The 22711-nt window shown below is 55.4% G+C and overlaps 1 protein-coding gene across 2 annotated transcripts; it reads right to left on the bottom strand.

Moving 5' to 3' along the window:
• Nucleotides 1–772: 772 nt before the first annotated feature.
• QRICH2 (glutamine rich 2) lies at nt 773–22663 on the bottom strand. Of its 2 annotated transcripts, XM_067715839.1 has the most exons (20): nt 21680–22655; nt 21413–21505; nt 20137–20196; nt 19599–19709; nt 12374–15221; nt 11687–11772; nt 10917–11014; nt 10286–10400; nt 6637–6897; nt 5808–5930; nt 5645–5719; nt 5077–5241; nt 4841–4962; nt 4225–4290; nt 3855–3956; nt 3243–3446; nt 2581–2728; nt 2154–2241; nt 1259–1384; nt 773–1020 (listed from the first exon to the last, which is right to left on the bottom strand). In XM_067715839.1, exons 1-20 carry the CDS (start codon nt 22139–22141, stop codon nt 893–895), a joined length of 5481 nt encoding a protein of 1826 aa, XP_067571940.1. In that variant the 5' UTR covers nt 22142–22655; the 3' UTR covers nt 773–892. The 2 variants fall into 2 exon arrangements, with proteins under 2 accessions (XP_067571940.1, XP_067571938.1); XM_067715837.1 differs by lacking the exon at nt 773–1020 and having other exon boundaries at nt 1036–1384; nt 4841–5241; nt 21680–22663.
• Nucleotides 22664–22711: the final 48 nt, after the last annotated feature.

Below are 22711 nucleotides of genomic sequence, written 5' to 3'. Positions count from 1 at the left end.
GAACTCCAGCTCTGCTGCTTCCTAGCTGTGTGACCTTGTGCAAATACTTTAACCTCTCTGTGCCTCGGCTTTCTCAGCTGTAGGTGGGACCAACAGTGGTCCCTGCCTCTTAATGCATGAGGATGAAGACTGGTTTGTAAGTGGAAAGCTCCTCAGCAGTGCCTGGCCGGTCAGGAACCCTCAACAGAGGCGAGGCAACATGACCACCACTTATTCTGTTTCCGCTTATTCTGTTTCTGCTTCCTCCAGGCACCCACTGAATGCTGGAACTGGAAGGGGGGTGTAGCTGGGGCTCTTAACCTGGGCAGGGGGTGGGGGTGGTCCTTCAACCTCCGGAAGTAGCTGCAAAGCATTGTGGGTGCGTAGCTTTTGATGGGAAGAAAGTCAGCACCTTTCTTAGACTCTCAAGGGGGAGCCTAACTGAGCAGCCCTAATCCAGCACCCTTTTATCGACAGATGAGGAAACTGGTCAAGAGAAGGGGGAGAGGTGCTCAGAGTCACCTGGAAGTGATCCAGCCTCCTAGCTCCAGGCCACTGTCCCTCTCTGGCCCCATGTGTAGCCAAACCCCAAGGGAACCCTTAGCCCTCTGGCTTTCAGGCAGGATTTAGCCCCTCTGGGAAGAGCAGGGACTTTGGGGGACCTTCCAGGCCAGAGGGCTTAGCTCCATGGCCTAATGGTCAGGCTGCAAGAGGTCTGCCATCCGACCTGCAGCGGCCCCTGCCTCTCACTCCACCTTCCTGAGCCAGGACCAGAGAAGCTGCAAGGCCCCAAGCTTTCTCCTAAACCTTTATTTATAGCTCTGCTCAGCCTGGCCCCGGAATGGGCTCCTCGAGCCCCTCCCCAGGAGGCGCGTCCATGTGCATCTCCAGCCCCGCTGGCAGGTTTGTCATCTCACTGGGCAGGTGAGCTGTCGTCAGGTGTCATCTCACTGGGCAGGTGAGAGTCGGCACACGTGAGCAGGGGATGGACTCGGGCCTGGAGCCAGAGCTTGGACTGCAACTCTGTCCCTATTTCCTCTTCTGTGAAATGGGGGCAGTAACAGTATCTGATCACAGACCTGGCGCATTATCAAGCTCTCAGCAATGAAGGGTTTTCTCTCTCCTCCCTTGCATCCCGTCCCTCAGCTCCCAGGCCCTTCCTCTCTCCAGGGAAATAAAGGTATATACCAGTCATGGGCAGGAAAGGGGCCTGGCGGGCCAAGGAGGAGAGGCAAGGGGTAGTGCCTAGGCCACGACCTGCCATCCAGAGAGGAGCTACCTGAGTCGTTGCCAGCCAGCATCTGAGCGCTCTGGGACCGTGAGGGCAGCTGACCGCTGTCGCTGAGTGACTGCTGCCGGTGCACGTGGGGCCGGGACTGCTTGGCCTTATGCTTTATCCCCGAATCTGATGGAGGCAGTGGAGGGGAGGGGCAGTTCTGAGACACCGGGTGGGAGCCCTGTGGGGACCCATGGGGATGGGGAGAGGGCTGCAGCGCTGCTGGTCACAGCCAGCCTCAGCTGGTGTCCTTCTCCATCTTTATTCGTGGATATGCCCCTTGTAAGCACTTCATTCACCGAAATGTCCGCCCGGCCATCTGTCTGTCCATCCATCCATCCACCCACTCACTCACTCGGATATCCACCCACAGACATCAGCCCCGTGCCAGGTGCTGGGTGAGTTCTGACTCCAGGTTTATGGTTCGGGAGGGGAGGCAACTAGAAAGGTGCATACGTGGCGGTGAGACCCAGTGGGAAGTGACAAATGGCACACCTCAGGATGGCTAACTGGAAGGGGACATTCCAGGACACGGGTGATTCACAAAGTGGTGGGGGGCTCAGGAGAGGGTATTCTGAGTTATGAAGAAGGGGTAGGACTTGGCCTCGGTGATGCTGGGAACAGAGGCTTAGGCAGGAAGACTGGGCTGGCGTCTGAGGATAAAAGCTGGCAAGGAAAGTTGGGGCCACATCCCAGCTAGTTGGCTGAGACTGGACAGCTGTACCCCTTCTGCAAACACTGACCCGGAGGCTTTTGGAGACCTGAACGTTTGGAGTCAGGGAGGTGGAGGAAGGCAGTCAGGGCCCGGTGGCCACAAGAAGGGCCTTAAGGAGCTGGATGGACCCTGTGGGACCCAAGCAAGGAGGCTGAAGGGCCTCTGGGCCACCTGGACACTCACTGTCTTTGTTCAGGATGTCCGGCAGCCTTGTATCCATCCGTCCCTTGTAAATATGTCCGTCCAGGCCCAGGATATCCACCTCGTCGTGCTGTGGAGATGGGCGAGTGCCGCTCAGAGCTGCCCTCCCGTCCTGCCTGCCAGAGGGTGGTCCTCGCCTGAGGCCGGCACCAAACGGTGCTCAGAGCCCTTGAGGGGGCTCTGGGCGGCGCCAGGGCCGAGCCACAGTGGGAAGGGGGGGCCCGTGGTGGAGGCGGTAGTGCCAGGTGGGCGGGTGGCCGGGTCGGCATTCCTCTCCCCAGGAAAGTATAAGAACCTGACACTTGGACTGGGTCTAAGAAACCTCCCCGAGGCCGAGGGCCCAGGAGGGGACTTCTGGTGGCTTTTCCAGAGGGACCTGAGAGTCTGGCGTCACGGCCGTGCCCCCCACCTTCCTGGCGATCTGGATCTCCTCGGTGGGGTACAGGCCCTGTGCCAGGTGCTGCAGGCGGGTGCGGCGGTAGGGGTAGGTGAGGGTGTGGCTGCCCCCGCAGCTCCGGGGCGACCTCCCGTAGGTGTGATCGGCCGCATCTGGCAGCCTGCGGTGAAGACAGCGGAGTCACGGGGAGCAGGTGTGGCCGGGGACATGCCTAGGGTGGGGCGGGGGGCAGCACTCGAGCCAGGACAGGGCAGGGGGTGAGTGAGCAGGATGGCCCGGCCGGCCACCCTGAAGGCCACACACACACACACACACACACACACACACACACTCACACGTGTGTTCACACACATACATTCACACACACATTCACACATACTCTCACACATTCATACACGTTCACACACAATCATACATTCTCATACACCTTTATACACACGCTCACACACATTCTCCCACACAGGCCCCACCCCTCATGCACACACATAATCTCACACACACACTCTCACTCGTACAATACACATGAACAATGCTCACTCACACGTGTTCACACACATTCTCTCTCTTACACACGCACGCACACTCCCCCGCTCTGTGCCAGGCTCTCGGTGGTGGTGGGCTGTGAGTGGGCCGAGGCTCGCCGCCTGCCCCGGGGGCCCGGCCCGGCCACCCACCGTCTGTAGCAGGGGCAGCCGAGGCACTGGGAGCGCAGCAGCTCGCGGATCATCTGGCTGCTGGCCTTGACGGAGCCCCCGAAGTGGATCTGCACCTTCTCGATGTCCATCAGCATCTTGGAGTGCAAGCTGCGCAGGCGCCCCACGCTCCGCTCCGTCTGCCCCAGGTTGCCCCAGGGGAAGGCAGCGCTGCCCAGCTGCAGGCTGTGGCGGGGGGGGGGGCAGCAGAGGGGTGAGCCATGCCCCCGGCATCCTCCCCTCAAGGAGGAGGTGGGAAGGCGTGGGGAGGAGGGCAGGAGCCCCAGAGGGTGTGAAACGCACCCCCCACCCACTAATCCCACCCACTGGTGGACCACCGCCTCCCTCCCTCACATGCCTGGTATGAGCAGGGAGGGGGGGGTCTCAGAGGCAGTGTCCCCCCAGGATGCCCAGCAGGGACCCAAAGGCAGGCGCTCTCCTCCGAGGCTCTCACGCTGGGAGGAGCTGGGAGCTCCGTCAGCACCCTCGCAGCGCCGCCCCTACTGCCCACCCCAGGCGTGAGGAGGAACCTCCACTCCTGCCCTCCAGAGGCCCCTGCAAAGCCCTGTACAGGACTCCCTCCGCTGCCCGTACTTGCGGCTCTGCTGCCGGACCTGCTCCAGTTCAAAGACCGTGTAAGGGCGGATGGACCGGTGCCCGGGCAGGCCTGGGCCCACAGGAGTCAGGGGGATGACTCTGGGCAGGGACAGAGCGAAGGGAAGGTTGGAGTGTGAGGAACCCCATCGTCCAAGCCCCCCGCCCACTCCCCACACTCCACCTGCCCGAGGAGCCTCCCCGCCCGGGCAGGGGTGGAGGGCTGAAGGCCGGGGTAGGAGCAGCCAGTGGGTACGGAGTGAACGGTGAGACAGCAGGAGCCAACAGGAGGTGGAGACAGGCCTGGGATACAGGAGACGCAGCCCCGCCGAGCCCGCCCCCATCGTGGCCACCAGCTGGGGCCACTCACTGTCCAGTCACAGGCATCTCCAGGGGACGGTCACATGAGAGGCAGTGGAAGTGTGCCAGGAGCTGCCTGTGAGGAGGTGGAACACACAGGGTAAGCGCCCTGCCCAGAGGGTCCCGAACGCGGGAGACAGAGAACCCAGCGGGCTTGGCGCTCTGTGGGCCAGGCAGGCTGGACGCTCAGTGCCCAGAGTGATGGGTCCCAGGCCACCAGACTCACCAGCTCCTAGACGTGTCCGCTTCTGGGCACACACCCAGCACCCACCTACCCTAACCCAAAGCCGGCAGGGTTCCCAAGCGCCCCAGGACTGCCCTGCGTAAGCCTCGGGAGCCCTCTGGTGGCCGGGAATGGAAATCCTGGGACTCAGGCTGCCATGGGCCAGGCCCCCCAGGAGTGCCCTCAGCTCTGGGGGCTGTGGACCCCCTCGCACCTGTGCCCAGAGAGCCTTACGCCTCCCTCCCCTCCCACTCTCAGCTGTAATGTGAACTGGCCTGAGCGAGAAGAGCTTTTCAAGCTCTAAAACTCTGTCACTCCTACTGCGGGATGGTCCCAGGCAAGATCAACCATTCCCCCTGAGCACACCTCCAGCCCGCCTCCCCTCACCCCTTCCAGGCCTCACCTCCGCATGGCGGCTGCCTCGTCCACCTGGTAGAGCGGAGAACGTTCTTTGAGCTGCAGTCGCAAGGATTTCCAGCCATCCTCCAGTGACTGCTTCACTGGGTCCAGCTCCAGGCGGTCCAGCTGTGGGTGAGGGCGGGGCCCAGGTGAGCTCTGAGGAAGCAGGTGGGGTCTGTGGCACCTGGAGAGGAGGGCGTTGTCCCAGTCCAGGGGGCCCTGGAGCCTCCCACCCCTCACCTTGTTGTCCATCTGCACCAGGAGCCTGTCCAGCATCTTCTGCCAGTCCCCCTCCCGCCCGCTCATCTTGGCCACCAGCTCCTGCATCATGTGGTTCAGCTGCTCCGTGGTGGCGTCAAACTGGACACGGCTCACTTTGGCCGCCAGGGCACTCTTGTCGGCTTTCTGCCCGGAGAGAGGAAGAGGTCCCCCAGATGGGAGAGAGCCATAGGGGGTCCCACTCCCTGCAGTGGGAGCGCCAGCACTGAGCCCACATCCCCCATCGGACTAGCTTCCTCTCTCAGCCTTTTTTTTTTTTTTTTTGGCGGTACGCAAGCCTCTCACTGCCGCGGCCTCTCCCATTGCGGAGCACAGGCTCCGGATGCGCAGGCTCAGCGGCCATGGCTCACGGGCCCAGCCGCTCCATGGCATGTGGGATCTTCCCGAGTGGGGCACGAACCCGCGTCCCCTGCATCGGCAGGTGGACTCTCAACCAGTGCGCCACCAGGGAAGCCCCTCTCTCAGCCTTTTGAAGAACGAGCGGTGGGACCTCCCTGGGATGCAGGATGGCCCCTCGGCCTAGCCTTACCACATTGATCTCCAGCTCCAGGTGTTCCCTGTTGGCCTTTTCCTTCTGCAGCTTCTCCAGACCCTGGTACAACACCTGGGAGGCCGAGCAAGCAGGGAATAAGGAACAAGGAGGAACTGGGGCCGCGCCTCGGCCCCGCCCCCGCCCCCCTGCCCGTCCTCACTTCGATGTCCTTCTGCCTCTGCCGATGGTCCTCTATGAGGTTGCCGGTGATGATGCTGAGTTTCTCACAGTCGCCCTGTACCTGCAGGATGGCGCTCTGCACGCGGCCCAGTAGCTCTTCATCCTGCAGCAGAAGGACAAAGGCAGCCTCTCTGGGGCACCCGCAGGGGTACTGCCGCCCCTGGTAAGTCAGCCCTTAAAACATCACCCGGCAGACAGGCCGACTTCAGACCCCATTCTGGATCTCCTCAGTTGCCGCCACAATTCCCCACCTCCCCGTGGACTAGCCTTGAGGGACCTGGTCCACCGGGGTGGGTGGGCAGCAGAGGCGGTCTCAAGGCCCAGGAGTGGTGAGCTGCTCCCCTGAGATTTGGGGTGTGGGCTACAGCCTCGCCACCCACCCTGAGCTGAATCTGAATTCTGGAGTCTAAGAGGCAGGCCTCGGGGACTTGTGCTCCCTGCCCCACCAGCAGGCCTGCCCTTTGGAGGGGAAGTGGGAAGGAGTCCAGAAGACCGGCATGAAGGAGGGGTGATGAATCCTAAGGCTATGCCAGCGTCCCGAGGCATGTGAATGGCACTGCTCCACCCCTCAGCCAGCCGTGCTGTCCCCACCCACGGAGCCAGCTCTTCCCCGTGGTCCCCCATCCCCAGAGCCAGCTCTACGGCTGCCCTCGCTGCGACCCTATGGAAAGACCAGGGACTTCCGTGCGGTCGCTAAAGGGCTCCATCATGGAAAAGTGGCCCAAACATCCCTCCCCCAGGGACTCCCGGAGGGGCTCCGTGCAGGCGGGCCGTGAGCGGCCGCACCGGAGGAAAGCAGGCGGCGTCACCTGGCTCTGCTGCTTGGCCTTCTTGGAGGGCCGGGAGGCAGCCAGGCTGCTGACCATGTCCTGGAGCTGCTCGTAGCGCTGCACCAGCGTGCTGACCCGGTGGCTCAGGTCCAGGCTGCAGGCTGGGCAGGTGGCCGCAGGGTCGATCTGGCTGGGTGCCAGGGTGGTCGGGAGCTTGTGCGGGGCCGCGCTCATGCTCATGGACAGCAGCGTGGAGGACGAAGCCATCATGTTCTCGATGATCGTCCTGAGCTTGTCTAACTGGGCACGGGCGAGAGGGCGGGTGCAGGGCAGTGAGCGAGGCCCAGCTACGCCGCATCCACACAGTCGCCAGCAGCGAGTGCTTTCTGCCCTGGCCGCTGCGGTCTGGGCCGTGCTGCGGCCTCGGTGCCTCCCAGGGTGTGCAGCACATGCGAGGCACTCGACCTCCGTCCATTAAATAGTGACCAGAGCTCCCAGGGAGGGAGCTGATAAAGCCCTTGCAGGAAGGAGGCTTCTGGACCTTTCTCCAGCCAGCCCATTGGTGCAGTGTGAGAACACATCTCCTCTAGCTAAATCCTACAGAGCTGATGTCCGTTAGTCCACAAACACCCTGCCGACACACAGGCCCTGCTCCAGGCCCTGGGGACACGAAGGGTGGGCTCACACATGCTCTGTCCCCATCTAGAACGTAAATAACAATAAGAGAATGTGATTTTCTCACACCATATACAAAAATAAACTCAAAATGGATTGAAGACCTCAATGTAAGACTGGAAACCATAAAACTCCTAGAGGAAAACATAGGCAGAACACTCTTTGACATAAATCGTAGCAATACTTTTTGGATCTGTCTCCTAAGTCAAAGGAGACAAAAGCAAAAATAAACAAATGAGACCTAATTAAACTTAGAAGTTTTGGGGGACTTCCTTCGTGGTGCAGTGGTTAAGAATCCACCTGCCAATGCAGGGGACATGGGTTTGATCCCTGGTCCGGGAAGATCCCACATACCCGGAAAAACTAAGCCTGTGCACCACAACTACTGAGCCCGCATGCCACAACTACTGAAGCCTGCGTGCCTAGAGCCCATGTTCCACAACAAAGAGAAGCCACTGCAATGAGAAGGGTGCGCACCGCAACAAAGAGTAGCCCCCACTCGACACAACTAGAGAAAGCCTGCGTGCAGCAACGAAGACCCAACGCAACCAAAACTAAATAAATAATAAATAAAATAGATTCTTTTAAATAAATAAAAGCTTTTGTGCGGCAAAGGAAACCATCGACAAAAAGAAAACACAACCTATGGAATCGGAGAAAATATCTGCAAACGATATGACCCATAAGGGGTTAATATCCAAAATATATAAACAGCTCATAAACTCAATATCAAAAAAACAAACAACCTGATTAAAAAATGGGTAGAAGACCTGAACAGACATTGTTCCAAAGAAGACATACAGATGGCCAACAGGCCCATGAAAAGATGCTCAACATTGCTAATCATTAGAGATGCAAATCAAAACCACAATGAGGGGCTTCCCTGGTGGCGCAGTGGTTGAGAGTCCGCCTGCCGATGCAGGGGACACGGGTTCGTGCCCCGGTCCAGGAAGATCCCACATGCCATGGAGCGGCTGGGCCCGTGAGCCATGGCCGCTGAGCCTGCGCGTCCGGAGCCTGTGCTCTGCAACGGGAGAGGCCACAACAGTGAGAGGCCCACGTACCAAAAAAAAAAAACCACAATGAGATATCACCTCACACCAGTCAGAATGGCCATCATCAAAAAGTCTACAAATAACAAATTCTAGAGAGGGTGTGGAGAAAACGGAACCCTCCTACACTGTTGGTGGGAATGTAAATTGGTGCAGCCACTATGGAGAACAGTATGGAGGTTCCTCTAAAAACTAAAAATAGAACTACCGTATGATCCGGCTATTCCACCCCTGGGTATATATTATCCGAAGAAAATGAAAACACTAATTCGAAAAGATGCATGCACCCCAATGTCCACGGAAGCACTATTTACAATAGCTAAGACATGGAAGCGACCTAAGTTTCCATCAACAGATGAACGGATAAAGAAGATGTGGTTTATATGTAAAACGGAATACTACTCGGCCATAAAAAAGAATGAAAATTTTGCCATTTGCAACCACATGGATTGACCTAGAGGTATTATCCTTAGTGAAATAAGCCAGACAGAGAAAGACAAATACTGTGTGTTGTCACTTATATGTACAATCTAAAAGATAAAACAAACTAGGAAATATAACAAAACAGAAACAGACTCAACAGATCTAGAGAACAAACTAGTGGTTACCAGTGGGGGGACGGAAGGGGGAGGGACAAGATGGGGTAGGAGATTAAGAGGTACAAACTACTATGTGTAAAACAAAAAAGCCACAAGGATATATTGTACAGCACAGGGAAATAGAACCATTATTTTATAATAACTTTAAGTGGAAAATAATCTATAAAAACAGTAAATCACTATGGTGTGCATTTGAAACTGATATAAGAGTGTAAATCAACTACACTTCAATAAAAAAAAAAAAAGAGAGAGAATGTGATAAGTCTACCACTACAGGGGTCTCTCATGGCCTGGCTGAGAACAAACTCCTTCCGCTCGCCCTCCTGCTCTCTTCTGGATCCCATGGTCCCAGTTTGTCCCCACAAATGATTGGTCCCAGCTAGACACCCGACTGGCCAAAGACCTGTGACGTCTTATCCTGGCTTAGAGAGAGGGACTGCACCAACCTAAGGCCCCCTTTCTTGGAAGCGCGTAATACTGCAAGGCCTGGGGCAGCCCTTTTGGACTGTGTGTGAGAGATAAAAAAGCTGGCTGAGAGCAGAAGGGAAGAGAGACGTGCGGGTATTTGAGAGAGATGGATAAGGAAGGCGACACAGAGGCAAAGACACACACACAGAAAGACAGACAGGTGGTGGCCCTGGCCAGACTGCCCGCTTGGCCTAGAAATTCTGCTTTTCCCAATTTCCTCTACACATATGTATTTTCAGCCAGGCTCCCTTTTGCCCGAGCTCAGCAAGACTCTTGCCACCAGAAGAGCTGACACGCTTCTGAAGAGTCAAAAGGCCGAGCCTGCCCAGCAGGGAGTGGATGCCCTCCCAGGTGTGGCCCCAGGGAGCCCCGGAGGTTGTGAGCTTTGGAATGACAGATGACTCTTAAACGCACTATCTACTGCTGTCCTCCTGCTGGCCTGACAATCAGCTCTGGGTCATGAAACGGTGCAAACCACTGTCCTGACGAACTTGGAGTGGGCCCAGAACGGGGCCTCTAGCACAAAGGGACTCCTGACGTGGGACCCCTGGGTCCAGTGGCTTTGCCCATCTGATCCTTCCGTGAGCACTCAGAGGCTCTTCCTAGTCCAACGCTCCTCGCTGGGAACATTCTGGGGTGCCCAAGGATCGTAACACTCTAGACATAAAGGCATGTACACCTGGAACTAACACAACATCGTAAATCAACTATACTCCAATTAAAAAAAAAAAAGATGTAAAGGCAGACACTTTGAAGACAGTGAAAAGACAACCCACAGAACAGGAGAAAATATCTGCAAATTATATATCAGGTAAGAGTCTACTATCTCCAATGTCCACAGCCAACTCTGCGAAGGGCCCTAGTCCCTGTGGCTGGAGAGTGCGGAATCCTCACCTGATCCTGCAGGTAAAGGGAGGCTTCGGAGACCGAATGTTCCATGCTGACCTTGCCCCGTTCTTGACTCTCCCTCAGCTCCGCCAGCTCCTTCTCGATGTCAGCCACGGTGACTCTGTATGCACGAGAGATGGTCCGGCCCCACCACCGGCCCAGGGGCCTGGGCCCAGCAGTGCTGAGCCCCGGCCGTCAGGGATGGAGGAGGCAGACGGGGCTCTTTCACGTTCCCCTCCAGCTCTGTCTAAGGGGTCCAAGGCCCCGCCTGTCGTGGAGGTGGGTGCCCAGTGTGCTGGCCTGAGAGGCTTCTAGGGGGTGAGGCCTGGCACTGCACAGAGACGGCTCTGAGGGGCTCCAGCAAATGCTCCAAAGCCTCCAACTGGGGACAGAATCTAAGAGGCTTTTGGTGGTTTTTTTTTTTGGTTCTTCTAAGCCCTGGTGCTGAGCCGTTTTAAGGACCTGGGAAACTTCCACTAGCAACTTGAACTAGATACAGACAACCCGAAGAGCAGACACAATGCGGGTCAAAGATAGTGGTCAGTTCGGGGATGAGTGAACCCCAGGCTTCTATCACCTCCGTGACTGAGAACGTGTGATGCCAGGACAGAAGCTGCATGTGGCAGGGGGATTTTACCTGAGGACATCCAGCTGCAGGCTCAGCTGGCCAGCGTTCACCTCCTTTCCTGTTTCTTGCTCTCCCTCCCCCTCCAGGATCCTGTTCACCTTCTCCAGCTACAAATCCAATGGAAGAGGAGGGTCAGGCAGGCTTGAGATCTCTGCTTTCTGAACGTACCTCTGCAGCCCCAGCAAGCCCCTCCCCCATTCCCTAATCCTTAAAAAAAAAAAAATTCCCACCACGCAGCTTGTGGGAATCTTAGTTCCCGGACCAGGGATTGAACCCTGGCCTCTACCAGTGAAAGCGCCTAACCACTGGACCACCAGGGAGTCGCCCCCATTCCCTAATCCTATCCAACCCTCTGGCAAAGCCCAAGGTCCCTTCATAACCTCCACCCATCCATCCATCCCATGGATACAGGTAGCTAGCATTAAAAGAATGACTGAAGACCCAGCAGCCCCTCGCCATGACCGCTGGTCCCAGACAGTCCCACGAACGTGGCTCCAAGGCTGCTCCAGTGACAGTGGCTTGTATTGGAAATGGCCACATGTAATGAAAGGAGCTCAGGCCTCCTTGTTGGCCCAACTGAATCTTAATAGCTTTGAATGTCAGCTTTTAGATCCAGGAAATAAACACGTGGATACCTGAGGTGTGCTTCCTATCTGAGGAGACTGTACAGATCCAGTGAGATAATAATGAAAGTGAAAGGACTGTGTAATCTATCCAAATGCAAATGAAAGGGATTACTGGCACTTGAAGGCCAAGTAGGAGGACCCTCCCTTACTTACTTTTGCTTTTTCCTGCTGGACTTCTTTGGTCAAGGCCTTTAAGGTCTTCAGCTGTTCCTGCAGGTCAGCGGGTATGGACTTCTTGACTATGGAGAACCGAGGCCTTAGAGTCAGAAGCGTCAGATTCCCCATGGGCTCCCAATCCCAGCCCTCACAATCAAGAACAACACATATCATTTATCTGCTTTTCCTGGGGGCTGGAGAGAGGGGATGGGAAGAAAGGAGTGTCCTTTTAGGGGATAAGCGTCCTTAGCTCTAAAGAGTCCACCTAATGCTTAATATCCTAAAGGGCTGTGGGACCACTTACCCACAATTTCCACCCAACTCTAAAATCGTAATTATTCTCTGGGGCTAGAATTGTGAATGTGCAAAGGTTAAATTTAATTTTTCAACATTCTCTCTCCCTGCCCAACCCCATGAAATCACTTTCCCTTCATCCCAACATCTTCCCAGCTGCTTTCCAGAGAGTCTGGCAAAAGCATAAGAACCTGCCTCACTCCTCTCCTGAGGCTCCTTTATTCCTACCGGTTCAATCCCATCTCTTGGACTCTGAAGGCTATGGGAGAACCCAGAATGGCTAAGAATGGAAATGCTGTTTTCACGGCCTCAGGCAGAGGCCCAGGGAGAGAGAAGGATGAAACCAAGCGAGGAGGACAGCAGCCTCTCCTCTGGGCACGCAGCACCCACCCATCAGTGTCAGCAGGTACTGGATCTTCTCCAAGTCTGTTTGGCCAGCTTGTTCATCATCCAGATCCTTTACGTTCTCCTTAAGCTCCAGGTAGAGGCCGATAAGCTCTCCCAACAGACGAAATGTTTCCACTGCCATGGGGAAGCTAGGAGCCAACTTATCCAGTGAATCACGTTTCTCACCCTGAACATCACTCCTTTCTGATAAGCCTCGGTATAAATAGTCGAGGGAGCGTGTGCTCCTGAGCAAGGGGGCACCTTGGCTTGGGGAAGTCTGAACAGAAACTCCAGGTCGGACTGAGCCGCGTATTTCATTTGGATCCAAACCCACCTCGACATACTGATCTACACCTTGGTACCCTGGGCCATGGGAGTCTGGGACAGAATGTGCCCGGTCATGCTGCTCTGGTTCAGGTGCTTCCAAATGCTGTTGATCCTGGCGTGCAGATCCCACACCCGTGCGTAATGGTTTTGGGCCACGCTGGTCTGGGCCAGGACGCATCAAACCTTGTTGATAAGTCTCTCGTGGTACCAAGCCTTCTCGGTCTATACCTGGTGATGCCAAACCTTGACTGGCTACGAGTGGTGACACCCGACCATACTGATCTCTGCCAGGAGGTGCCACACCATGCTGGTATGGGCGTGGTGATATAAAACTTCGAGGATCTGCATGGTATGTTGGAAAGCCATGAAGCTCTGTGCCTGGTGGTATCAAGCCTTGATCTGTACCAGATTGCCTCAACCAATGCTGATCTATTACAGGTTGAACCAAACCACGCTGATCGGCATGAGGCTGCATGAAACCACGTGGATAGGCACCAGATTGGACCAAGCCATGTGGATAGCCACCAGGCTGTACCAGACCAGGTGGATATGTACCAGGTGGAACCAAGCCAGGCATAGATACACCAGGTTGAAAAAAGCCATGTGAACCTGTATCAGGCTGGACCAAACCAGGGTGACCTGCACCAGGTTGGACCAAACCAGGCTGACCTGCACCAGGTTGCACCAAACCAGGCTGACCTGCACCAGGTTGCACCAAACCAGGCTGACCTGCAGCACCAGGCTGCACCAAACCAGGCTGACCTGCACCAGGTTGCACCAAACCAGGCTGACCTGCACCAGGTTGCACCAAACCAGGCTGACCTGCAGCGCCAGGCTGCACCAAACCAGGCTGACCTGCAGCGCCAGGCTGCACCAAACCAGGCTGACCTGCACTGGGTTGCACCAAACCTTGCTGATACATTCCAGGCTGGACCAAACCAGGGTGACCTGCACCAGGTTGGACCGAGGCAGGCTGACCAGCACCAGGTTGCACCAAACCAGGCTGACCTGCAGCGCCAGGCTGCACCAAACCAGGCTGACCTGCACCAGGTTGCACCAAACCAGGCTGACCTGCACCAGGTTGCACCAAACCAGGCTGACCTGCACCAGGTTGCACCAAACCAGGCTGACCTGCACCAGGTTGCACCAAACCAGGCTGACCTGCACCAGGCTGGACCAAACCAGGCTGACCTGTACCAGGTTGCACCAAACCAGGCTGACCTGTACCAGGTTGCACCAAACCAGGCTGACCTGCACCAGGTTGCACCAAACCAGGCTGACCTGTACCAGGTTGCACCAAACCAGGCTGACCTGCACCAGGCTGGACCAAACCAGGCTGACCTGCAGCACCAGGTTGCACCAAACCAGGCTGACCTGCAGCACCAGGCTGCACCAAACCAGGTTGACCTGCACCAGGTTGCACCAAACCAGGTTGACCGGCACCAGGTTGCACCAAACCAGGCTGACCTATACTGGGTTGGACCAAAGCAGGCTGACCTGCACTGGGCTGGATCGTATCATGCTGCTCTGTGCCAGGTTGTATGAAGCCAGATGTTCCCAAACTGGGCTGTACAAAACCTTGCTGATCTGCAGCAACTTGCATCAAACCAGGTGACAGCAAGCCCTGCTGATCCGTGCCAAATATTACGAATCCATGCTGATCTACCCCAAGAGGTACCAATCCATGCTGATCAGTGCCAAGTGGTCCCACACCACTCTCGTCCATGCCAGCCTGTTTTATACCATGTTGGTCTATGCCAGGAAGTATCACACCATGCTGATATGTGCCAAGTGGAACCATACCAGGCTGGTCTGTACCAGGTAGTCCCAATCCTTGCTGATCTCTGCCAGATACCAATGGTGGCACTGCATCACTCTGAGCCATGCCAGCTAGTACCAATTCCTGCTCATCCATTCCAGGCGGCGTCACCCCAAGCTGACCCACAGCGAGGGGTACCGCACCATGTGCGTAAGTGCTAGGTTGTAGCGATGCAGGCTGATTCATGCCAAGTGGTCCTAATCCATGTTGGTCTGGCCGTGCATAGACCTGACCCTGGCTAACGTGCACTCCCCCATGCTGATCTGGGGACACATGACCATGCAGAGCTCTAGGCAAGGTGGCGGAGGATACGTCCTGATAAACTGGGCCAAGGTGTGCATCTCGTTCATCTCTGCGTAGATGTGCTAAGCCGTGCTGCTCTCCAGCCCGGCGACGATCTGACTCTGCTCTCAATTGGGGACGGTGTTTGGTTAGGCCAGCTTCTTCACGGGACCTTGAGTGCTCTTCTCTACCAGGAAACCCAGTAGCAGATGCACCTTTGCTTTGTTCCCTGCCAGTAACCCCTTCAGAGGAGTATCCTATGCCACTGGTTCCCGAGGTCTCATCTGTGCCAAAACCACTGGCAGACTCTATAGCCTCATCAACACTTGGATGCTTGGTAGAGGCCCCACTTGGAATTTTATCGTTTGATGTCATGGAACCCTGCCCTTTGCGCCTAGGAAGCCTTGTTGATGACTCTGAGACCTGGTGGAAGAGGAAGAAAGAAATCAGTGACTCTGAGTAAAAAGTACTCATTTTAAGAGTTGGAGGGAAGGAAGTGTGGGGCATCTAAGACGATTTAGAGCCCCTGGAAAAAAATACCCTCACAAAACTAAACTGGACACAAAGACCAACTTTGACATTCTTGAGGGATAGTTCTCCAGACTTCTGAGAATCTGCACGTTTGTAAATGGCATCATAATATGTAATTTCCCTCATAAAAGGCAGGGGAAAACCTGCAAAATACAAGTGGTCAACTCCAACCCTCGTTGAGTCTACAAATAAAGGACATGGATAACGTATTGAGTTTACAATATAAAGTCTACCCCATCGTTGACCCATTGCTGGTGGCAGAGTGCACGCTGCAGGGAGAGTATACCATGTATTTAAAATGCAAAGCACAAATCCAGAAATTCCCATTTTCTGTATGGACTCTCACAAAAGAACGCACCAAGATACAGGTACAGAGTCTGTGGCATTATTTATGAAAATAGATTATCAATAGGGGTATATTTACAGCACAGCCATGCTGCAGAAAATTAAGAAGCTGTTAAAAAAAAAAAGGATGTGGATTATTCCCATTTCCAGCCCAAATGGAGTAACAGGGACTAGATTTACCTTCCGGTCTATAACAACCAAAAACAAAAAACCAAAAAGCAACAACTATGAAACAGTGGTTTTCTAGACACTGGGTATCAGCTGATGAAGGCGATAGCAATCCCTGAAAGATGGGGAAGCAAACTATGGGAGCCCTACTGTTGCCTCGGCTTACTGGCTGGCTGGTTCCCAGGCTGCAATGCAGGGATGGGGGACTGAAGTGGGGCGAGCAGACTCCCCGTGTGGGAGGCAGAGAGAAGCATTCAGGGAGACCGAGGCAGCGAGGGCTCAAAGAACATAGGATTGGGAAGAAAGCACGAGCATGTAAAGACAACAAAGCAGATCCCCAGAGGGTTCCCCCTCGGGTATTCAGCACAGAAACGACCAGCACGTACATGTGAGGAAACTCCCCAGACTGGGAAAAGAACCATCTTCACAGCTAGAGGGAACAGCACCCAGACTCTTGTGGGGCTGGGAACAGTGCCTGTTTCTACAAGCCAGTTTGCAGAAACCTGTAATTCAGGGGACAAAGGACTCAGAAAGGTGCTGCGTTGGAAGTGGAAGATAATCAGCCCTACACTGAACATGGCTATGGACCCAATAAGGAAATAACTCAAGGGACTTCCCTGGTGGCGCAGTGGTTAAGAATCCGCCCGCCATTGCAGGGGACACGGGTTCACGGGTTCGAGCCCTGGTCCGGGAAGATCCCACATGCTGCGGAGCAACTAAGCCCCTGTGCCACAACTCCTGAGCCTGCGCTCTAGAGCCCGTGAGCCACAACTACTGAGCCAGCACACCACTACTGAAGCCCGCGCACCTAGAGCCCATGCTCCGCAACAAGAGAAGCCACCGCAATGAGAAGCCTGTGCACCCCAACGAAGAGTAGCCCCTGCTCGCTGCAACTAGAGAAAGCCCTCGTGCAGCAACGAAGACCCAACGCAGCCAAAAAAAACCACAAAACAAACCTCAAAAGATATACAGTAAAAGATACAAGGGAATTAAAATGGTACACTAGAATACATTTATTTAACACACAAGAAGACAATAACAGAGAAACAGAAAAGACATTAAGACATATAGAAAACAAATAGCAAAATGGAAGTTGTAAACTCTATCAGTAATTAAGCACTCCAATCAGAAGGCAGAGATCAGCAGAATGGATTTAAAAACATGATCCAGGAGGCCCGTAGTTGCCTAAAGGGGCCTTTTCTTTTCACACCCGGAGGCACATGAGGCCCCGTCCATGGACTGGGCAGCCATGGCCACGGAGAGCACAGTAGCGAGTGCTGGCGTGCGTGTCCTGGTGCCAGGAGGGGTGCTGACCCAGTGCGTATTCACTTTGAAGAGGAAGGTGGCGCCGCAGTTAGTTGAAGTCATGTTCAATCTCGTGAAGCCCCTTTCTAAATCGCTCCACTATTCCTTGGGTCCCAAAGCAGAAGATATCCAAAGGGTGACCACAACCTAACAGGCAGTCATCCGCCTTTCCCTCGGTGGAGGCCTGCAGATAAGTTTTAATTTTTGCTTTCTACTTTGTTTAACCTGTCAGGCCACAAAGCTTTGAAGAGGAAATGTCCTTTCCTTTGAACATGCTGTTTCTGCAAGAGAGCATCTATCCTCAAGGTCCACAGACCTAGTAAAATGGCCACTGGGAGATCCTCCGATTGTTAAAAGCCCATTGCCATAGATCTAGCTGGCACCCAGACTCATTACCTTGATCACAGGGAACTGAGGAAGCTTTTTCCTCCCTTAAGCACGTTTTGACTACAATGCTAGGCCTGGGTTTTCCCGATTACGGTAAGTCTTTCATTCTTGCTGACCATTAGAAGAAGTACCAGGAGGAAGAGGAGAAGTAGAAGCAACATCATCATCATCACCTCTGGGTGATAAAGAAAACTGCAAAGCACCGCCCTCTCGGCCATCAGAACACGCCCTTGGAAACACGTGGTCAGTGTCCTTTCACACTCAAGTCCTGGCATGGGCATCGTCCATGTTAGTTCTGAGCTCCTTTAACTGTAGCTGCTACGTGGACAGCTGCAGCCTCCTTCCTCATGTCTGGTTCTCCAAACATGGAATTTACTTTTCCGTGCTCACCACACTCCCCAACCCCGGACGCACACCCTCCCTTCCACCCTGGCTCTCCACTCAGTGATGCAGGCAGATGGCGCACCTCCCAACCGCCCTAGAGTTACCACCACCAACGCAAAAAGAAAACTGGGCTCAAGTGTGTTGTATTTTCCCAACTTGAGATCGTGGAACTCTCCTTCCACTGCCTTCATTATGGTCTGTGCAGGCCTGCACTTCTCATTACTTGCTGTCTTGCTTCTCAAAAGTTAATATTTATACTAATTCTCATCTGCTTCTGGGGTCGTTCGTGATTATGAGCCACTGTCAGATCCCTGACACTTTCTTACCTCTGGAGAAGTAAGACTGTCTAGGGTTGCTTCTGTCGAGGCTTATTTTGAGGTCTTGCAGGTGTCTTCTGGTGGCAGCCCAAGGAAATGTGCTGCTCATTCAAAACGTAGGACAGTGCCACGTGGGTGCGCGTAAAACGCTTTGGCTTAAAAACATGCAACAGCGAAAGCAGAGGCCACCTTTCTCTAGGCCACTCTCTGTTTGCAGGCTCTTCTTCCAACTCTCTCTGATGTTGCTTTCCTCTGAAGAAGGGCCCCAAACTCAGAAAGCAGTCTGGGTGGGCTTCCCTGGTGGCGCAGTGGTTGAGAGTCCGCCTGCCGAGGCAGGGGACGAGGGTTCGTGCCCCGGTCCGGGAGGATCCCGCGTGCCGCGGAGCGGCTGGGCCCGTGGGCCACGGCCGCTGAGCCTGCGCGTCCGGAGCCTGTGCTCCGCAACGGGAGAGGCCACAGCAGTGAGAGGCCCGTGTACCGCAAAAAAAAAAAAAAAAAAGAAAGAAAGTCTGGGAGACCAGAAGGGTGTCTTTTGTACCCAGATAATATTTGGTGAACCCCAGATGGCCACTTGGTGGTGCCAAAGTGTTCTTTGCTCTCTTCCCCGTGAGTCTGTACGTCCACGTGACCCTTTTTGAGTGACCCAGATACACAAAGCCAGGGGAAGAGGAATGTCAAGGCCAAAGGGCAGCTGACCCTTGTCCTTGAGGGCCGTTTGAAAATACCCACTTTATTCAGACAAAGAAAGCTTAGCCTGGTTATCCTGTGCACTGCCTTGGCACAGATGCCCGCACCCGTGGCTACAAGTCACCATCAGCAAAAGGCTTCCTGAAGAGGTTTTATTTCCAGGGTTGGTCACCTTTGTCCACCAATAGTGAAGGGACTCGTGCATTTCAGGACAGACTCTAAAGGAACTTTGAAAAGCTATGAAAGCAAATCAAAACTACGCTCTGGTACTGTTTTCAATCTAACCGATCGGCCAAACTAAGAAAAGTGGGTACCAACAGACAGAGTTGGCAGGATACTGAGAAACAGTTTCTCTCCTACATTGCTGGTGGGGGTCCAAACTGGAACCACGCCCATGAAAGGTAATTTGGCAAAAGCTAGCCAAATCACAAATGTGCGTTCTGTTTCTAGGAATCGACCCTATGAGTACCTCCACTTGTGTGAGTGTCACATTAGAGCATGGTTTGTTATAAGATTGGGGAAAAAACATAAAACATGTCCAAAATAGAAAACTTGTGAAATAAATTATAAACACCCACATAACGGAATACTGCACAGCAGTAAAAAAGGGAAAGGTTTGGGGGCCCCACCCAAGACCGCTGCCCAAGCCCCCACCCCCACCCCCGTCTCTGTTCACCATTTGTGAGGCCATCCGGCCGCCAGTAACCGCCTGCTCCAGCTCTTCCCAGGTGACCATGGTGGCTTCTTCTGCATCAGGAATCGCACGGAGCTTCCAGCTCACTATTTCCTGACAGTGAAAGACAACACGTATGTGTGAACACACACACACCAAACACACACTACAACACACACACACACACCCCGAGTTTAATCCCAGGAAGCTTCAGGAACAGAACAGAACTAACAGGATTGGGTGGGTCCTTCCAAAGCCCCAAGAAGTCACTGTCCAAGTAACCAGTGAGTCCTGAGTGGCTGGTTTCCTGTCCCATGTGGGCTCTGGATGGACAACTGAGCAAGGAGGGAAAGAATGTTCCCTCATTCCGGGGGGGGGGCACCCCAAGAGGCAGAGGGCATATAGCACCCCACCCTGGAAGGATGCAGACACCTGGGGTGAGAGTCTGGATGAACCCCGAGAGGGAGGGCCGGGCCGCGGGCAACCATCCTACCCCCTGGGGCCCCTGAGGGCCCTTTCCCATAGAACTGGCTGAGTTTACCAGGAATTTGTCCCTTTCTCTCATTAGCTTCTCCAGTTCATCAACCCGTTGGAGGAGTTTCTGCAAGAAGAGTTCAGAGATTAAGGATCAAAGCAGCCCCTCCTGTGGCCCTTGCACACGCGCACACAGACACAAACACACACACTCTCACAAGGCAGAAGAGGAAAGGAGGTATGTGGGTCTGAGAGAGCCGAGGGTAAAGAGAAGGCTGGTAAGCCAGGCTCCCCGTGCTCTTCCCAGCCAACAAGAGGAGGGGAAGCGGAGCGTGGCAGGTGGTACCTGGGGACAGCGTGCCGCAAGCAAAAACCATGCAGGAATGGGAACATCTCTTTGGTCTGGGATGCATTTCACACAACCCACTAGTGAGACACTGCAGCACTGCTCCACAAGGCTAACCTCGCCTCTCAAGGACAAAGATGACTGGGTACTTCAAGGGCATCTGAGCGACTGTGTTGCTTAAAGAGAAAAGCACCTCAAAACAACCAGAGCAAATTGCTATCATTTAAGTGGCTCCTGATACCTTCTGCAAACCTCCAGAATCTACGAATCTAAAGGTAAAACAAGCCTTTAGTCTAACCGAAGACAGCCCCAAACCTAAAAACACCACACTTTACAAAGAAAAGCTTCCCAGAGCAAAAATGAGTCCTGCTGGGGGCTGGAGGCCTTGGGATGAGGTGGGCACGTGGAATCCATGGGTTAGTCTCCTCCAGGGTCTCGGCTACCTCCTCCTTTGAGCTTTTCTTCTCTCTCAAGTCTCTTTTCTCAGCCTCTCCCTGGGCTTCCTCCTAATTGCTCCTCCTTTTTTCCCAGCTCTAATCCCCTACTCCGGTCTCATATGGGCCTGAAACAGAAGCACTGCCTAGTATCTCCTGGAACTGGCATACTTCCGGTCTCTGCTGTTCACTGGAAAATGCTTATGCTGAGGGATTTGTGCTTCTCTCTCCCAGGGAGCAAAGATCCAAGTGAGAGTGGGGCTGCCTGGGGGGCTGCAGGTAGGGGGATGGTGGTGGTGCCCCAGAACCCTCTCTGTTCCAGTCCCCCTCTTCTTGGACCAAGCTTTGTCTCTCAACACCCACCACCTTCTTTCTTTATTCTAGTTTAAAGGAAATTCGCTCAAAGAATATTGAGAAGTTGTCAGCCCCTCTCTGGGTCGGTTCAGGATGCCTGGGTGTCTGACAAGTGGTGGGTGAGCCCCCCGTGTAAACAGAAGGGACGAAGGAGGCTGCCCGGGAAGGGGCCACTCAGCTCCCCAAGGTGGGGTCCCGGCCGCCCTCACCTCCGGGTGCAACTCGGGTTGCTCCTTCGCCTTTTGCTGGGCTTCCTTCAGTATTTTCGCGTCTTCCTTGATGTCCTGGAGCAGCTCCATACCCTGAAACGTAGAGCACGGGCCGCGTGGTCCCAGGCCGCAAGCAGGCCTGGGCCCTACCACGCCCGCGTCTGCCGGCTCCGGCCTCCTCCCCCAGGTGCGCCTCCGGGGCTCAGCTCCAGGGGGCGCTGCAGAGCGGCCGGGGCGGCGGGAGGGGCGGACAGCCCTCGCGCCCACCTTGGGTACCGGCTCGCCGTCCTTCCGGACTTTCGTCGACCCTACTTGTGCTTTCCCCTCCGTAAGCAAGGGCAGATCCTTCATTTCCAGCCAGTCCCGGGCGTCCAGCCCGCCGGCCTGGGACGGGAAGTTTTGCACGATGGCCTGCACCTGGCCCCCCATGGTCTCGAGCTGCAGGCTGAGGTCCTGGACCTGCCCGCCCAGGTCCTCCACCTGGCTCTCCAGCGCCTGCAGCTGTGCCCTGCTGCTCGAGACCCGCGGGGACTCGAACAAGCGACTCTGCTCGAGCATCGGGGACGGGAAGTCGATCCGAGTATCCTGCAGGTTGAGATTCTTGAGCATGGCCACGATGAGCGTGTGCAGGGCCGTGAAGTTGACGGCGCCCACCTCTGGGGTGCCGATGGCGAGATCGGCCAGCTCCCGGAGGGAGACCGAGGGGGCCGCCGTCGTCCCGGGCGGCATCGTGCGCCTTCTCCGGCGGCCCTGCCCCCCTCACGGCTTGTCGCGTTTCTGGGGCCTTTCCGGGCCCCTGCGAGGCCCCGGGGCACCCCCGCCCCTGGGTCCGGCCGCGCCAGGCAGCAGTCGCAGTCTGGAGCCTGCCTAGGGGACGGAGAGGAAGCGCCTGGCCCTCGGGCTTCCCACTCCTCGCTCCCGGGAAACGGGGGTCCGGGCACCGCTGAGCCCCCGCCGTCAGCCCGCCACCGTCCGATCTTCGGTCTCCGAGCTCCAGCCCTGGAGTGCTGCCTTGGCGGCTGGCCGACGTTTAGAACTGGGTGCGCGGCCCCGTTCGCTGCTCGCTTGTGGGGGCCCCCTGCGTGCCCCGAGGATTCCGCGCAAGAACACGCCCCGTAGAGAGCCGGCCTCAGCGCGGAGACCTGCCCGTCCTTGAAGACACCCCCGACCCCCGAAGACAGCCAGTCCTAGTGGGTCAGGAAGCCCTGGCTACACCCAAGGTGCCACCAATTTTTGTTCTCAGTAAACACTCCCAAACGGCGCTATAGGGCTGGACCGAGGCATTCCTACCAGGAAACA

This window comes from Pseudorca crassidens, chromosome 19 (genome assembly GCF_039906515.1).
Source record: "Pseudorca crassidens isolate mPseCra1 chromosome 19, mPseCra1.hap1, whole genome shotgun sequence".
Taxonomy (NCBI): Eukaryota; Metazoa; Chordata; class Mammalia; order Artiodactyla; family Delphinidae; genus Pseudorca; species Pseudorca crassidens.
Note: the sequence above shows the minus strand (reverse complement) of the source record. Positions and strands in the feature narration are given on the sequence as shown.